General features: G+C 40.7%; 1 protein-coding gene across 6 annotated transcripts in view; it reads right to left on the minus strand.

Annotated features, from left to right (window-relative positions):
• LOC125297304 (zinc finger protein 391-like) overlaps window positions 1–16509 on the minus strand; it is a 43878-nt gene that overhangs the window by 17421 nt on the left and 9948 nt on the right. For 2 of the 6 annotated variants that reach the window (XM_048247593.1, XM_048247592.1), the window contains exons 1-2: window positions 4997–5780; window positions 2374–2466 (exon numbers count right to left, since the gene is read on the minus strand). In XM_048247593.1, coding sequence (XP_048103550.1) covers window positions 2374–2466 — 93 coding nt within the window. In that variant the 5' untranslated portion in view covers window positions 4997–5780. Of the gene's footprint in view, window positions 1–2373; window positions 2467–4996; window positions 5781–8589; window positions 9487–11660; window positions 11815–13758; window positions 13827–16509 lie in introns of those variants that run through there. The other 4 variants (XM_048247589.1, XM_048247588.1, XM_048247591.1 and 1 more) reach the window with 3 other exon arrangements.

Raw genomic sequence — 16509 nt, forward strand, 5'->3', positions numbered from 1 at the left:
CAATGCACAAATTAAGTAACAGTAGTCTGAAACGTTATTGTTAATGCACAAATTAAGTAACAGTAGTCTGAAACGAAATGCTGTTTTACATCTAACCAGTGGTTTAAATAACTGACATGTCCAAATGGGCCTTGATGAAATGCGTCGCTAGACTGTTCATACACATTTTAACGGGCCAAAGTTGAAGAGCTGTTGTCCGTTATTGTTCGTGCAAATATAGGCTGATTCATGTTCCCTTGCATTGTGTAACTGAGGTCCATGGCTAGTCTGGCTTTCACCAGACCAAGCTTAATCTTTTAAGAAATAAAAAAATAAATAGCTGGCAGATCAGGCTGGGTTCACCCAGCCTAGTCCATAGGCACCCGATATTGTTTAATTTTCCGATTGAGATATCCACGCTCTGGCTATTCTAAATGCAAAAATGCATCAGGGAGTTATGACAAAACTGTAACAAACAAACTAGATCCTAATAGAAAGCTGTTAGCTTCCTTAAGCTACAGGTAGGCTTATAAGGTGGGCCTATTTACAACATAAATTGTCAATAGGCTATGCTGGCTTAATAATAAATAAAATCTCCTTTGGAAACCAATGGCTTATGCCTTACAGTATCAAGCGGACTTAAACTGCCATATCGTGGCGAAAAGTTTTAATAAAATTCACGCAGCTCCATGAGTCAAGGAAAGCGCGAATGAAGTAGCCACTTCTAAATGGGACCCACTACTCAGTAGCTTAAGGTGTGTTGCTAAAGCAGCCATAATGAAATGAAGGTGTCATTGTTTGGATACTTCACACACACATGCTTTTAATTTCACAGACTACAACTACCAAGCTGGAATCAAAGCACATCGATTCCCCCTCACACACCCCTGCGCACTTAAAACAAAATAAACAGGCGTCTCACGATGTATAGGCAAAACTGTATCAGACCCGGTGTAACGTTGGTAAATCTTCCATTGCACAGAATGATTTTTGTAGCACGTGCAACAAATGACAGTCGAAAGATACAATTACAGTACTGCTATCAATTTGCTTGGAATAACCGCATTTATAGTTTTCTACAAATGCAATCAATCAAATTGGCCTCCATCACTCAACCAACGCTAACGGTAACATTACCTAGGTCCTTATTGCAGGTGGGCAGCCGTGGCCCACTGGTTAGCACTCTGAACTTGTAACCGGAGGGTTGCCGGTTCGAGCCCTGACCAGTGGGCCGCGGCTGAAGTGCCCTTGAGCAAGGCACCTAACCCCTCACTGCTCCCCGGGCGCCGCCATTGTAGCAGGCAGCTCACTCGCGCCGGATTAGTGTGTGCTTCACCTCACTGTGTGTTCACTGTGTGCTGTTTGTGTTTCACTAATTCACCGACTGGGTTAAATGCAGAGACCAAATTTCCCTCACGGGATCAAAAAAGTATATATACTATACTTATACGACTACCAATACTGGAAATGCAGCCATGACTATGATGATGAATATTTATTTTGGCTTTCTTTTAATCCTACTGAATTTGTAATTATGTATCGGCCGTTCTAATACCGATAGTATGTGGGTGCCTGTGTGTGTGTGCATGTGTATATGTGTGCACCGCCATCTACAGGCCAATGAGTGTACAGTCACTAAATGTACACATAACCTAATTTTTTTAGGACCCCCCCATAGATGAAATTCTATGAAACTTGGCATACCCCCAGAGAATGCCAGGTCAATCATACACCTACAATTTGGTGCAGTTCTGAACATCTTAACTGAAGATAGGGGTGATTACCGGGGGGGTGCAAATCACAAATGAGTGATTATGGGCCAGGTTGATGTGGGCCCTTGAGACCAACATACCATAAAAGATTCTTCATCCTCAGTGCCACGGTTCAGGTAGTTATTTAGGAAAAACTGCTTTTTTTGCGGTTCGGGGGGCCCAGCACGGGGAGGTAGTGGCCCCCGGGGACGAAACAAATTTTTTCCGTAAAAGTCTAGTGGGGCTACATACCCACCAAATTTCATGTGCCCCGGTGGTTCGGTGTCCCGGGTATCGTTGACCAAAAATTCAGGAAGTAAATGACAAGGGGGGGAAACCTTTGACAATCCCTATATGACCGCTTCGCTAGCGGCGGTCATAATAATGCAGCTAGGTTATTCCATGATCCCTATATGACCGCTTCGCTAGCGGCGGTCATAATAATGCAGCTAGGCTTCGCTAGCGGCGGTCATAATAATGCAGCTAGGCTTCGCTAGCGGCGGTCATAATAATGCAGCTAGGCTTCGCTAGGTTATTCCATGAAGATGAAGACAAAGAAACTGCAAACTTTGTGCCAATATTATTTCACAATACAAATTCTACCTGTAATGCTTCCTTGCGTTTTCGTGTGTGTGTCTCTTACCTGTAAAGCTTGTGTGATGATTTGGGTGGCCCTCTCAAGGTCGATGCAGGCTTGCGTGTGACTCAAGTCCATATGCTGACTAACCTCATTCATCTACACACACACACACACACATTATTATAAAACAAGCAAACCTCCAAAACATAGCTACACTATTATAGACCCTTTCAAGCGAGTTCCATTATCAGCATCATAGTTGGCCCCACAAGGCTTCCGTTTTAACATTCCATATGTTATCTTAATGCAGAGAAAGTAGATTGGGAACCAAATAGAATGTTCAAGCATTGTTTTTGTTTTTATTGTTGAAAGGGTCTATAAATAAATTCCGACATAACCGGTGTTGCGCATCTCCTGTCTTCCGTGTTCACAGCAAATTACTCGTCAGGAAACCTGCTTGAACAGCTGCAGTCACAGCCAGTAGGCTAACGTGACAGAAGGCAGAACTGATCCCTGACACCGTTTTCTGCAAGTAGCCTGGGAGAACCCAGACGAACCTGCTAACAATTGAGATTTGACAACCGGTCTGGGTTAACAGAACTAGACGGAAGTTAATGTGCCCCGGAAAATCGAAGACTAGCGGTGGCGTCTAGTGCAGTGGCCCAAACGTTTTCTTCTGAGGGCCAGCTCACTATGCCTGGCTCTGAGGCCATCCTTACAAATATTCTCGTTTGCAGTAACAGCCAAAAAAAAAAAAAGAAAATGGGTCGGTAGGTAGGTCAATATTTTTTTTTTTCAAGATTTTTGGTCATGGTGATTATGTAGGTATGAATTTAAACAAATGTGCATATTGTGACGTAACTGACTGGATCCTCAACCCGTGCCTTCAGGCGCACCATTGCAAATCTCATGACTTTGGGGTCATAGGGCTCATCTACACGTACCCAACACCCCCAATCAAATTGTCATTATCATTATAACAATCATTATTATCATGTATAACAATAAAGGCATAATAAAGTCAAAAGTCAAAGTCTGCTTTATTGTCAATTTCCTGACATGTGAAGAAATTGACAACAAAGCAGACTTTGACTTTTGACTTTATTATGCCTATACTTGGTTCTTGGTTGTTTAGAGTAAAAAAAAAAAAAAAATCGGTCGGTCTTAACGCAAGTTTACAACCGGCAAGTCGGTCGGACTAAATGGGGAAAAAAATAAATATTTGGGTCGGTTCTAAATTGACAGGGTCGGTCGGGTTACGGCAAACGAAACTATTTTTAAGGATGGCCTAAGAGAGGGCCAGAGACTCTGAGTATATCAGTAACCATAAATAGCTTAGTGCTGTGAACAACAGCAGTCTGTTACTCTACCTCTACCTGAGTTAGAGAGAGATAGAGAGATAGATAGATCGATAGATAGAGATAGAGAGAGAGAGAGAGAGAGAGAGAGAGAGAGAGAGAGATACTTTATTGATCCCCAAGGGGAAATTCAAGAGACGAGGGAAAACTAGTTGAATATTAAATTTAATTAATAAATACATTTAATCATACTGTAGGCTACTGCAATTTAATACCATTGTTAGATTTGTTTATGTTGCCATCATGCCATATCAGTGTAAAACGTAGCTCAAATGAAATAATACTAATAAAAGACTTTAGCATTCCCAAAAGTATTAGCAGGGAGTCCCAAAAGTATTTTATTAAAAATGTGTGAACTCTGAACTCTGTGTCTTTGCACAGTTCAAGTTGTGAACAAGCAATATCCTACAAATAATTTGAAGTTCTCAAACTATGAGAGTTTCATGAAGTGCTGGCAAAAACATCTGAAATCACCTGATGAGAACTTTGTGAACTCTATTAACATTTGAACGAGTGAATAAAAAATAGAAATAATTATCCCAGAAATTACTTAAATAGAAGTTAGTTAGTTAGTTATTAACAATTAATTGATAAACTTTTAGAATACTTTGAGCACTGATGCAGTCAGCATAGGCCTCTTACATAGCTTGCAGGCAGGCCTATTCCGTTTTCGACGGTAAACAGCGCCAAAACAATCACCAGTGGACAAAAAGAGTATTACATGTGTACTGTTGAGACTCGCCATAGAGAATAAATGGGGGAAATTACCAAGTAAATTACGGAGGTCATAGTTTGACGATGTCGTACTCCCGTGCGGGCCAGATGTTATATACCACGGACATGTTTTGCTAGGCCACCCAAAATGAGGTGGCGGGTTGTCGTTTGGGGACCACTGGTCTAGCGCGACACCGGTGCAGAATCCGGAGGGGACGAGAAAGAAACCCGGATACCAATCTAGATTTGACAAGCGGTCTCGTGTTAACAAAACTAGACTGGAAGTTAACAAGCCCCGAAAATTGAAGACTACGGTGGTGGCTAAAGAATATATTTTCGTCTAGCGTGACACCGGTGGTGTAGAATCCAGAGGGGACACAACGCTTGGTAAAAAAAAAAGATAGAAAACCGTGCGGGCGGCGAAAACCTGTAGCTGTACACATATTAGGTAGGCCTACTGGGGGACGACAGCGTCTGCTGCGGCCTCATATACATTGTATACAGTAGCCTAGTGTTCAGTGATGTCGGATGATGTTTTATTATTGTCACTAGGCAGAGCACCCTTGATAGAATTTCCTCCAAACAATATAGCCAAGCCGGAGCGCGACTCCTACCTTATCCGTGCCAAATCTTCGTAACCTCCCGGAATCGGTGTGATTTGGCAGCGACAAAAGCTTCAGGCGAACCCTTCTGCAAGTCGTCTCCCAGCTAAGATTAACAGGTGACTTGTGACTATAACAAAAAGAGACTACAGCACCTCAGTGACAAAATAGACAAGTGTTAGCATAAGCCACTCACAACAACCAGGCAGATTTTGTTTTGTTTTTCTTCTTCTTGAGCTTATTGACAGGTTGCATACCGCCACCTACTGTACAGGAGTGTATAGAGTGTTGCAGCAAACCTTTGGCTACTCAACCAAAAGGTCAAATAAATATATAGGCTACATGATAATGATAATTACAAATAATAATCAAACATAATCCATTACCTTTTCTTACCAGTGTTGAGTATACTATTTGGTCCTTCCTATTTTTCCTCCAACCTGTTTCTGACTATTCTGTAATAGCGCATGTTCATCACATCACCAGAAACAATACCTGTTTCTGACTTGTGTACTCACCACAAACAATACCTGTTTCTGACTATTCTATAATAGTGCGTATTCATCACCACAAACGATACCCGTTTCTGACTATTCTATAATAGTGCATATTCATCACCACAAACGATACCTGTTTCTGACTATTCTACAAGTTTCCCAGGATGATTCCTTATGTTGGAATGTGTAAAAATGTGTGATTTCTACAACAGTGGTAGTGAAAGCGTTATAAGATTCTGTTAGTCTATCTATGCGGTAGACTGATGACACACATGTGCAGGAGACCATGGAGCAAATTTTCGCCTGAGATAGGGGACCGATCACAGAACAAGGGGGAAAGCAAGACGATGATGAGCTATGCACAAACGCATTTGATAGACATCCGTGGCACCCAATAAATAGCCTGGCTAGCGCCACCACTTCTCAATGAGACGTGGTCTGGGAACTAAACGTTAATTTTCTCGTATTTGAAAAAATGCCCAGATCCGTTTCCATGCAAACAGAATTCTGCGATCCTATCTATCCTTTGAGTCACATAGCCGACTATCAAACAACCAGTGACAACCAGCACATCATGTTCTTCTATACATGGATTTCTATGCAACGTCACGAAAACATGCGTGCGCATCCAAGAGGCAGAAAGCACCATAGAACAGCATAGAGCAATGCAAAAGAGCAAAAGAATAAAATGAGTTTTTGTGCTGAAAACTGCACCAATTCGAAATCACGATGGTTAGAGAATGTTAAATATGTTCAATATCCCTAATCGCCAAAAATGACGAAATACGATGTTATATTAATAATACAAATGAACGTCAAACTTTGAAATATAGTTTGAAATGAGATGTTATTATCATTGAGACAACAGGGGTATACAAAAAAATCCGATTGTAGCTTACAGCAGCTGACTATTTAGGTTAAGTTTATAACGTTGTGGACGGCCACCAAGCGTCTTCTGCCTCATGGCTGCGCGCGCATCTAGTTTTGTTGGTAAACGGGAAACCCGTGTATAGAGTATATCCATTTAAAACCAACAATCAAAACACTAAAATGCACTTGTTTTTTTTTCTATATCAGTTTCTAAAACCACAAAACCATAAAGAGTCGTTTTTTCATTTTTCCAATGTTGTACTCAAAAAGAAAACAGATAAAGAGTCGTTTTTTAATTTTTCCAATGTTGTACTCAAAAAGAAAACAGACAAATCAGATAACAAGACAAGTGACACCCCCAGTTTTTCTTTATTCGTTTTCTTTACTTGCCAGAACATAATTGATGTGACCTGGAAGTCACTGTTGTCCTCAAATGGAGAGGTGCCTATGGTATGTGAATTTACCCATTAACAATCCTGCAATTGTTGGCATAAAAGTCGACTTGCTAAATTGTGCTTATATCTGCATCATAACCACGATCATAACTGCACTAATTTGTTAAAAACGGTTGCATTCAAGTTAATTCTGCAAACCTACCACCATAAATAGAATTCATTTCTGTGGGAAACACTGCAACTCTATTTATTTTCGGGAGTCAGTTAGTTTACTGATCTAATGTTGTTTAATGAGTATGTCCACACATAGATTACAGGGGATTAAAAACACAGATTGTTCCTATAGGTCATTGCAAAATAATTCCATCCATACCAATAAGCAAAAACAGCTGTTGACACATCAAAGATATGGCGATGTTGGCCGATCTCAGATCTGACATGTTAAAGAAAAGGAAAAAAACGTCACAATCCAAAAACTTTTGGCCAGTTTTTATTTTTTAAGTAATAGCTGAGTTTTCATGTGGTGAAAGACCCAAATGCATTTGAGCATTTAAAAACCCCAATTATGTGTACACATGGCGCAGGTTATTATGTCAGAGACTTGTCTGGCCATAGACTGTAGGCTAACATGAACGTTGATTATGTAAACTGAAGGATTTCACGTTTCAAGTGAATTGCCAAACTGCAGTTCATTCCTGATATCATACTGCCACCTAGTGGATAATATGTGCCATATCTTTGATTGACATGCTCAGCCTTCAACAGCTATTTTTGCATATGTGGATGGAATTATTTTGCAATATGTACAATTTTAAACTCTAGTATGTGTGGACATAGTTTTTAGGTAAATTAACGTTGTAAGCTATGCTTAAGACAACAGTGACTTCTGGGTCAAGCTAATTGTGTTCTTACCCTGGAAACCCAGAGTTCTCTCGAGAGCACAATGGAATTGTCTCTGCGAGACACTCTGGCAATGAGCAATGATGCACGTTACTTTTACCCCTTGCATCCCGGGGAACCAGCTAAACTGATGAAGACAGCGCTGCAACCCTTAATCTTTCTAGATTACCAGGGTCTGAATTTTCCAGGCTATTGTGTTCTAGCAAGTAAACAAAATGACTTGTTCTCGGTGTTTTTCCATTTCGATTTTAGAAACAGATTCCATAATTCCATAACTATTGGCTGCGGCTTATACAATGATTTTGCAAAATTTCTTCAGCTATGAGGTTAATACACTGGGGCAGTTAATATATTAATTAGGGCTGTCAATCAATAAAAAAAAAAATCTAATTAATTACATACTCTGTGATTAATTAATCTAAATTAATTGCATATATAATTTTTGCTGAGAAAGTATTTTAAATATTTAAATTCAAATGAATCATTGAATCAGTATTAGTGACATTAAAGTTCAAAAACACTTTTATTATTATTTTCACTGTTCAAATAATGGCCATAATAATCTATGATATGACCTAATGAGGAAATAAATTCAAAAGTGCTTCGGGAAGAAGTTTTTTTTCACATACAAGGCATTTCAGTCCACAGATATAACCTAGGGGACACAATGAAAATAAATGAACTCCCCTCAATGTCAACACTATTTCTTTCCATTGATGTGCGACTTTAGAGTTGACAAACTCCGGTGATATGCAAATTCCTTGCTGCAGACATTGCAGAGGACTTTATTTTAATCAACACTTTATTTTTGTCAACACCATCAGGCCTTTTTTTAAAAGTAAATGTTCCAATCAATGATCTAGGCTGCACATTTTCTTCTCTCTCCTTCATTTTACAGTAATGGTTACTAACTAGAACGGCTCGGGGTCAAAGGTCATACAGAATCGATTGGTTGATTTAATGGAAAAAAACAAATGAACACATCACACACAGACCGACTAGAATGGGGGGGAGCTGCCCTGGTGTTGTTTGAGTTTGAAACTGTTGAGTTTGAAACTGTTCCCTCACAGAGTTCAGAGTGCCGGCACTTCTCCTATGTGACTGAGCTGGTGTCGTTTGAGTCTACCCAGGTAAGTGAAACTCTTGCTACACTGAGTGCACTTATATGGCTTCTCTCCTGTGTGAATGTGCTGATGTGCTTTGAGATTACTGCTTTTATAGAAACCCTTCCCACATTGAGTACATTGATACGGCATTTCTCCTGTGTGAATGCGTTGATGTACTTTGAGACTTGTCTCTTGAGGGAAACTCTTCCCACACTGAGTGCACTGGTATGATCTCTCTCCGGTGTGCGTATGGAGGTGAGTTTTGAGATTATGATTGAAAGTGAAACTCTTGCTACACTGAGTGCACTTATATGGCTTCTCTCCTGTGTGAGTGCGCTGATGTGCTTTGAGGTTACTGTTTTGATAGAAACCCTTCCCACATAGAGTACACTGATACGGCATCACTCCTGTGTGAATACGCTGATGTATTCTGAGATTTGTCTTTTGTGGGAAAGTCTTCCCACACTGAGTACAGTGGTATGGTCTCTCTCCTGTGTGAACGCGCTTGTGATCCTCGAGATGCCTACGTCGAATGAAACTCTTGCCACACTGAGTGCATTGGTGTGGTTTCACTCCTGTGTGAATACGGAGGTGAGCTTTGAGATATTGTATGAAAGCGAAACTCTTGCCACACTGATTGCAGAAGTATGGTTTCTCCCTTGTGTGCGTGTTCTGGTGTGTTGTGATCTTCGCCTCTGTGTGTAAGGTGGATGGGGAGGGAGATGATCCTTTTCCTGTTAAACACACAAAAAAGGAAGACAGTCACCTAATCCAACCTGCCATTATGTTTTTCTGTAAATATAGACCCTTTCAACAATAAAAACAAAAACAATGCTTGCATGTTCTATTTGGTTCCCAGTCTACTTCCTCTGCATTAAGATAACATATGGAATGTTAAAACGGAAGCCTTGTGGGGCCAACTATGATGCTGATAATGGAACTCTTGAAAGGGTCTATACACGCCACTTCAAAAATAGCCAACTCGCTATCAGCGTGCATGTCAACGCCACGTAAACATACACGCCACTTGTGAAACACAAAAAAAGGAAGACACAGTCACCTAATCAAACAAATACTAGACCAGGTCAGTTTTAAGTTGCAGCTGTTGCAGTACTGCAGCTGAAGAGATACACAATTCTGTTCTGTTCTCTCCTGAGTGAATGTGCTGGTGTCGTTTGAGCGTTTCTTTTCGAGTGAAACCCTTTCCACATTGAGTGCAGCGGAGCAGCTTCTCTTCTGAGTGAATGTGTTAGTTTGGGACTAGTCTTTCGGTTAAAGCTCTTTCCACAATGAGTGCACGTGTATGGCGCCTCTCCTGTGTGAATGCGCTGAGGTAATTTCAAAAGAAAATCGACTGCACAATCGATTGGACCAAACAACACAAGTTTCGAAAACTAAAATAGGGAATCGATTTTAACCAAATATGTAAGTTACACTATTAATTTTAAACGAATTAAACAAATAAAAAAAATTGATGTAACAAAATTCAGAAACAAGAATATAATATAAAAGAATTCAGAAGTGCAGTAAGCATTGCGAAAGCTAAAAAGAACATTCCCACCAATTTTACGCACCGGAAACAGCTGTTTCAATCAGCTGCTGTGCTGCTCGTGTTATGCCAAAAATGGAGGACAACGCGATCAACCTGTGTGACATGAGAGAGACTAGTGATAGGCCCTAATAACTTGAGGAATTCGATGTGGAAGTACTTCGGATTTTTGGTATATCAAACTATGGAGAAGAACAAAGCGGTAGGCTATGCAAACTGTGCAATCGAGTTCTACATAGGCGAAATTTGTTTGACATTTCTAATCGTAAACACAGCTACGTTGAAGCCTGCAGTAATGTCTGATGTAATGGCAGTATACTCGGCTTATTGTTTTTCGAGAATGTTGCACTCCTGTTTGTCACTGTGCACGAAACTTCACGCCAATAAATCGGAAATATTGCTGGCTTGCGTCTACAAGCACCCTCTTTACCTTTGTCCTGTGCGTGTGGACTCATGTCTTAACTACATTATGCAGTGTAGATGATCAACTCCCCAAATACTATCACAATTTCATGTTAAGAAGCATTAAAATTACATTGGGTCATCATTTGTCCACACAGGTTTACACAGAGTGATTAATAACCCTACATCTTTACTCCTAAGAGACCCTGCTTTTCTGGGATGCTCCTTTTCATACCCAATCATATTGCCAGTTACCTCATTTTGTTTTCTTTATAATAACACAACTTTTCCAGTATTGTGTTACCCCATCTCAATTTTCCATGGCATAGTCAAATTTATCATGTTCAACATCTGATATTTAGTTGTAAAAAGGACACGGCCAACATAAGAGTTTACGACATTTGCAGATTATTACATTCTGTTTTAATTCACATTTTACGCAACGTCCCAACTTTTTCTGATTTAGGGTTGTATGTTCCCAGGTGTCCTATGACTTACTGTACCAAAAATGAACCATACTGTGACTTAAAAAACGAGGTACCCACAGAACTGTGAGTTTTGTGTACTGTTACACCCCTAGTTCCTTGTGTCCTGGGGTACTATGATCCCTAGTTCCTATGGTACTATGGCCCCTAGTTCCTATGGCTCTGGGGTACTATGACCCCTAGTTCCTATGGCTCTGGGGTACTATGACCCCTAGTTCCTATGGTCCTGGGGTACTATGACCCCTAGTTCCTATGGCCCTGGGGTACTATGATCCCTAGTTCCTATGGTACTATGCCCCCTAGTTCCTATGGTCCTGGGGTACTATGACCCCTAGTTCCTATCGGCCTGGGGTACTATGATCCCTAGTTCCTATGGTCCTGAGGTACTATGACCCCTAGACCCCTAGAGAGGAGTGGTGTATTTATTGGTGTAATAAACTGCTGGGAGTCCGACTTCTCTGATGTCTCTTACCGTTCTCAGATTGGTCGGCATCTCTGCTGTTCTCTTCTTTCTTCTCTTGTCCGTCCTGTGATTGGTGATAGTCCACCAGCACCACACAGACTGTAGGGGACGGGTCTGGTTTAACCCTGAGGACTGGAGCCGTGTTCGATTGTTCCTCATGTACCTAAAACATATGAAGGAAGTGAGAAATGCAACAACTCTACGCAAAACACACTCACAAACCCTCCATCAAATATCCAACTCAGTACCTGGGTCTGCAAAACACACTCACAAACCCTCCATCAAATATCCAACACAGTACCTGGGTCTGCAAAACACACTCACAAACCCTCCATCAAATATCCAACACAGTACCTGGGTCTGCAAAACACACTCACAAACCCTCCATCAAATATCCAACACAGTACCTGGGTCTGCAAAACACACTCACAAACCCTCCATCAAATATCCAACTCAGTACCTGGGTCTGCAAAACACACTCACAAACCCTCCATCAAATATCCAACACAGTACCTGGGTCTGCAAAACACACTCACAAACCCTCCATCAAATATCCAACACAGTACCTGGGTCTGCAAAACACACTCACAAACCCTCCATCAAATATCCAACACAGTACCTGGGTCTGCAAAACACACTCACAAACCCTCCATCAAATATCCAACTCAGTACCTGGGTCTGCAAAACACACTCACAAACCCTCCATCAAATATCCAACACAGTACCTGGGTCTGCAAAACACACTCTCACAAACCCTCCATCAAATATCCAACACAGTACCTGGGTCTGCAAAACACACTCACAAACCCTCCATCAAATATCAACACAGTACCTGGGTCTGCAAAACACACTCACAAACCCTCCATCAAATATCCAACACAGTACCTGGGTCTGCAAAACACACTCACAAACCCTCCATCAAATATCCAACACAGTACCTGGGTCTGCAAAAAACACACTCACAAACCCTCCATCAAATATCCAACACAGTACCTGGGTCTGCAAAACACACTCACAAACCCTCCATCAAATATCCAACACAGTACCTGGGTCTGCAAAAAACACACTCACAAACCCTCCATCAAATATCCAACTCAGTACCTGGGTCTGCAAAACACACTCACAAACCCTCCATCAAATATCAACACAGTACCTGGGTCTGCAAAAACACACTCACAAACCCTCCATCAAATATCCAACACAGTACCTGGGTCTGCAAAACACACTCACAAACCCTCCATCAAATATCCAACTCAGTACCTGGGTCTGCAAAACACACTCACAAACCCTCCATCAAATATCCAACTCAGTACCTGGGTCTGCAAAACACACTCACAAACCCTCCATCAAATATCCAACACAGTACCTGGGTCTGCAAAACACACTCACAAACCCTCCATCAAATATCAACACAGTACCTGGGTCTGCAAAACACACTCACAAACCCTCCATCAAATATCAACACAGTACCTGGGTCTGCAAAACACACTCACAAACCCTCCATCAAATATCCAACACAGTACCTGGGTCTGCAAAACACACTCACAAACCCTCCATCAAATATCCAACACAGTACCTGGGTCTGCAAAACACACTCACAAACCCTCCATCAAATATCCAACACAGTACCTGGGTCTGCAAAACACACTCACAAACCCTCCATCAAATATCCAACACAGTACCTGGGTCTGCAAAACACACTCACAAACCCTCCATCAAATATCCAACACAGTACCTGGGTCTGCAAAAACACACTCACAAACCCTCCATCAAATATCCAACACAGTACCTGGGTCTGCAAAACACACTCACAAACCCTCCATCAAATATCCAACACAGTACCTGGGTCTGCAAAACACACTCACAAACCCTCCATCAAATATCCAACACAGTACCTGGGTCTGCAAAACACACTCACAAACCCTCCATCAAATATCCAACACAGTACCTGGGTCTGCAAAACACACTCACAAACCCTCCATCAAATATCCAACACAGTACCTGGGTCTGCAAAACACACTCACAAACCCTCCATCAAATATCCAACTCAGTACCTGGGTCTGCAAAACACACTCACAAACCCTCCATCAAATATCCAACACAGTACCTGGGTCTGTTCGGTTTTAACGTCTGCAGCTGAAGAGGAGGTCTGCTGTGTTCTGGGGTCAGCTCTCTCTACAGGAGAAAACAGAACAGACTTTAACATTCACATCAATTCATTCAGCAGACAAGTAATGAACACATTTCTACCAGGTGAGCGCAAGTTTAGTTGAGCGGGTGTGTGTGTGTGTGTTTATTTAACGTTAAGCTATTGTATTCTGCTTAGTTAGGTTGAGCAGGTGTGTGTGTGTGTGTGTTTATTTAACGTTAAGCTATTGTATTCTGCTTAGTTTAGTTGAGCAGGTGTGTGTGTGTGTGTGTTTATTTAACGTTAAGCTATTGTATTCTGCTTAGTTTAGTTGAGCAGGTGTGTGTGTGTGTGTGTTTATTTAACGTTAAGCTATTGTATTCTGCTTAGTTAGGTTGAGCAGGTGTGTGTGTGTGTGTGTTTATTTAACGTTAAGCTATTGTATTCTGCTTAGTTAGGTTGAGCAGGTGTGTGTGTGTGTGTTTATTTAACGTTAAGCTATTGTATTCTGCTTAGTTAGGTTGAGCAGGTGTGTGTGTGTGTGTGTGTTTATTTAACGTTAAGCTATTGTATTCTGCTTAGTTAGGTTGAGCAGGTGTGTGTGTGTGTGTGTTTATTTAACGTTAAGCTATTGTATTCTGCTTAGTTAGGTTGAGCAGGTGTGTGTGTGTTTATTTAACGTTAAGCTATTGTATTCTGCTTAGTTAGGTTGAGCAGGTGTGTGTGTGTGTGTGTTTATTTAACGTTAAGCTATTGTATTCTGCTTAGTTAGGTTGAGCAGGGTGTGTGTGTGTGTGTTTATTTAACGTTAAGCTATTGTATTCTGCTTAGTTAGGTTGAGCAGGTGTGTGTGTGTGTTTATTTAACGTTAAGCTATTGTATTCTGCTTAGTTAGGTTGAGCAGGTGTGTGTGTTTATTTAACGTTAAGCTATTGTATTCTGCTTAGTTAGGTTGAGCAGGTGTGTGTGTGTGTGTGTTTATTTAACGTTAAGCTATTGTATTCTGCTTAGTTTAGTTGAGCAGGTGTGTGTGTTTATTTAACGTTAAGCTATTGTATTCTGCTTAGTTAGGTTGAGCAGGTGTGTGTGTGTGTGTGTGTTTATTTAACGTTAAGCTATTGTATTCTGCTTAGTTTAGTTGAGCAGGTGTGTGTGTGTGTGTTTATTTAACGTTAAGCTATTGTATTCTGCTTAGTTGTTCTTTCTTTTCTCCCTTTTTGGCTTGAGCTACTTTTTGTAAACAAATACCACCAACATGGTTGTGGGGCTCTTCACCTCTTAGGTTGGTTTAACTTGTTAAACTTCAGAGCCATAACAATCTAAGTCTAACCAAAAAACTTCGAAGGCACACTGGTTTATATAGTTAAAAAGCCTTTAATTTAAACAGGCTTATGTGTTGCAACAAAATGTCTTCATCAGAGCATATAGGTTGCATGTTCACAGGTACTTGAACAAAATGTCCTCTTCAGAGCATATACAGGTAAGTGATACGTTCACAGGTACTAAAAAATAGGCTGCATCAATCAGAAACACTCAAGTGCAGGTGTATTGACTCCACCCTGAAATCAGGCTGTCGATAGTCCCCTTCAGACCGCCGAGCCAGGCTCGGGTAATTTGGGGGCCACCTTGTGATGGTAGCCCAGGGGCCGTATTCACAAATTTTAAGGCTAAAAGTAGCTCTAAGTGGCGAATTTTGAAGCAACTCCTAAAAACAATGGGCGTGTCACTCCTAACTTTAGGACTCCTAATTTTTCTCACTAAAAGTAATTCACGAAGCATTTTAGACCTAAAAGTAGCACCTATGTCTGGGACAGCTTAAAAGAAGTCGAGAGGACTCCTAACTCACTAAGACCTATTCACAAACAGCTTTTTGTGGCACGTTGCGATGTTTTGAAATGCGTAGCCTATGCGGCAACAGGAGCTTCCAATCGCGAGGGAACAATTTTGCATTCATAAAAGGGACGCAATAACGCCACCAACAACAACCAAAACTACTCATTGTTAACATGTAAATTAAATGTAACGTTTCACTGTGAATCAAATTAAACTGTTCTCCTCTTTGCAAACGTAGGCATATGGTGACAGATTCATTTAATAATGTTGCAATGATACTGCATCAATCCGTAGGCCTATGTTTCATTAGGCTACTAGGCTATTTGTTTTGCCTTACTCTTTATTCATTTAGGCTAGGCCTTTTTATTCAGTTATTCATCATCTTCCGTCCTTCGCACTACTTGTGTAGTGCACGCATTCTCAGACCTGTCACCGGTCACTCATCATCGTAAGGGAGGTGTTTGGAATCATTCCCGCGTTACAATCATCAGCCAATCAAGGTGTGTACACTGTGTGCTGTGTGTGTTTCACCAATTCACGATTGGGATAAATGCAAAGACCAAATATCCCACACAGGATCAAAAGAGTATATATACTTATACTTAATTGAAATATATTATTATTATTATTATTATTATTATTATTATTATTATTATTAATAATAATAATAATATTATATTTTTTAGGGTTTGTTTGTTTAATTTAAGGCCATTTTCGGAAACTAAGGCTATTTAATGACCAGAGCATTGTGTGTTAGAGAAACTTAAATATGTTTTTTACAATCTATGCTAGTAAGATATTCTAAAACCTTCAAAAGGTGGGACCTTACTAAAAACATCAGCTATACAGTAGACTTTTGGTGATAAAATTGTTGTCTTCTGGTTTATATATTTTAAG

This window comes from Alosa alosa, chromosome 7 (genome assembly GCF_017589495.1).
Source record: "Alosa alosa isolate M-15738 ecotype Scorff River chromosome 7, AALO_Geno_1.1, whole genome shotgun sequence".
Taxonomy (NCBI): Eukaryota; Metazoa; Chordata; class Actinopteri; order Clupeiformes; family Clupeidae; genus Alosa; species Alosa alosa.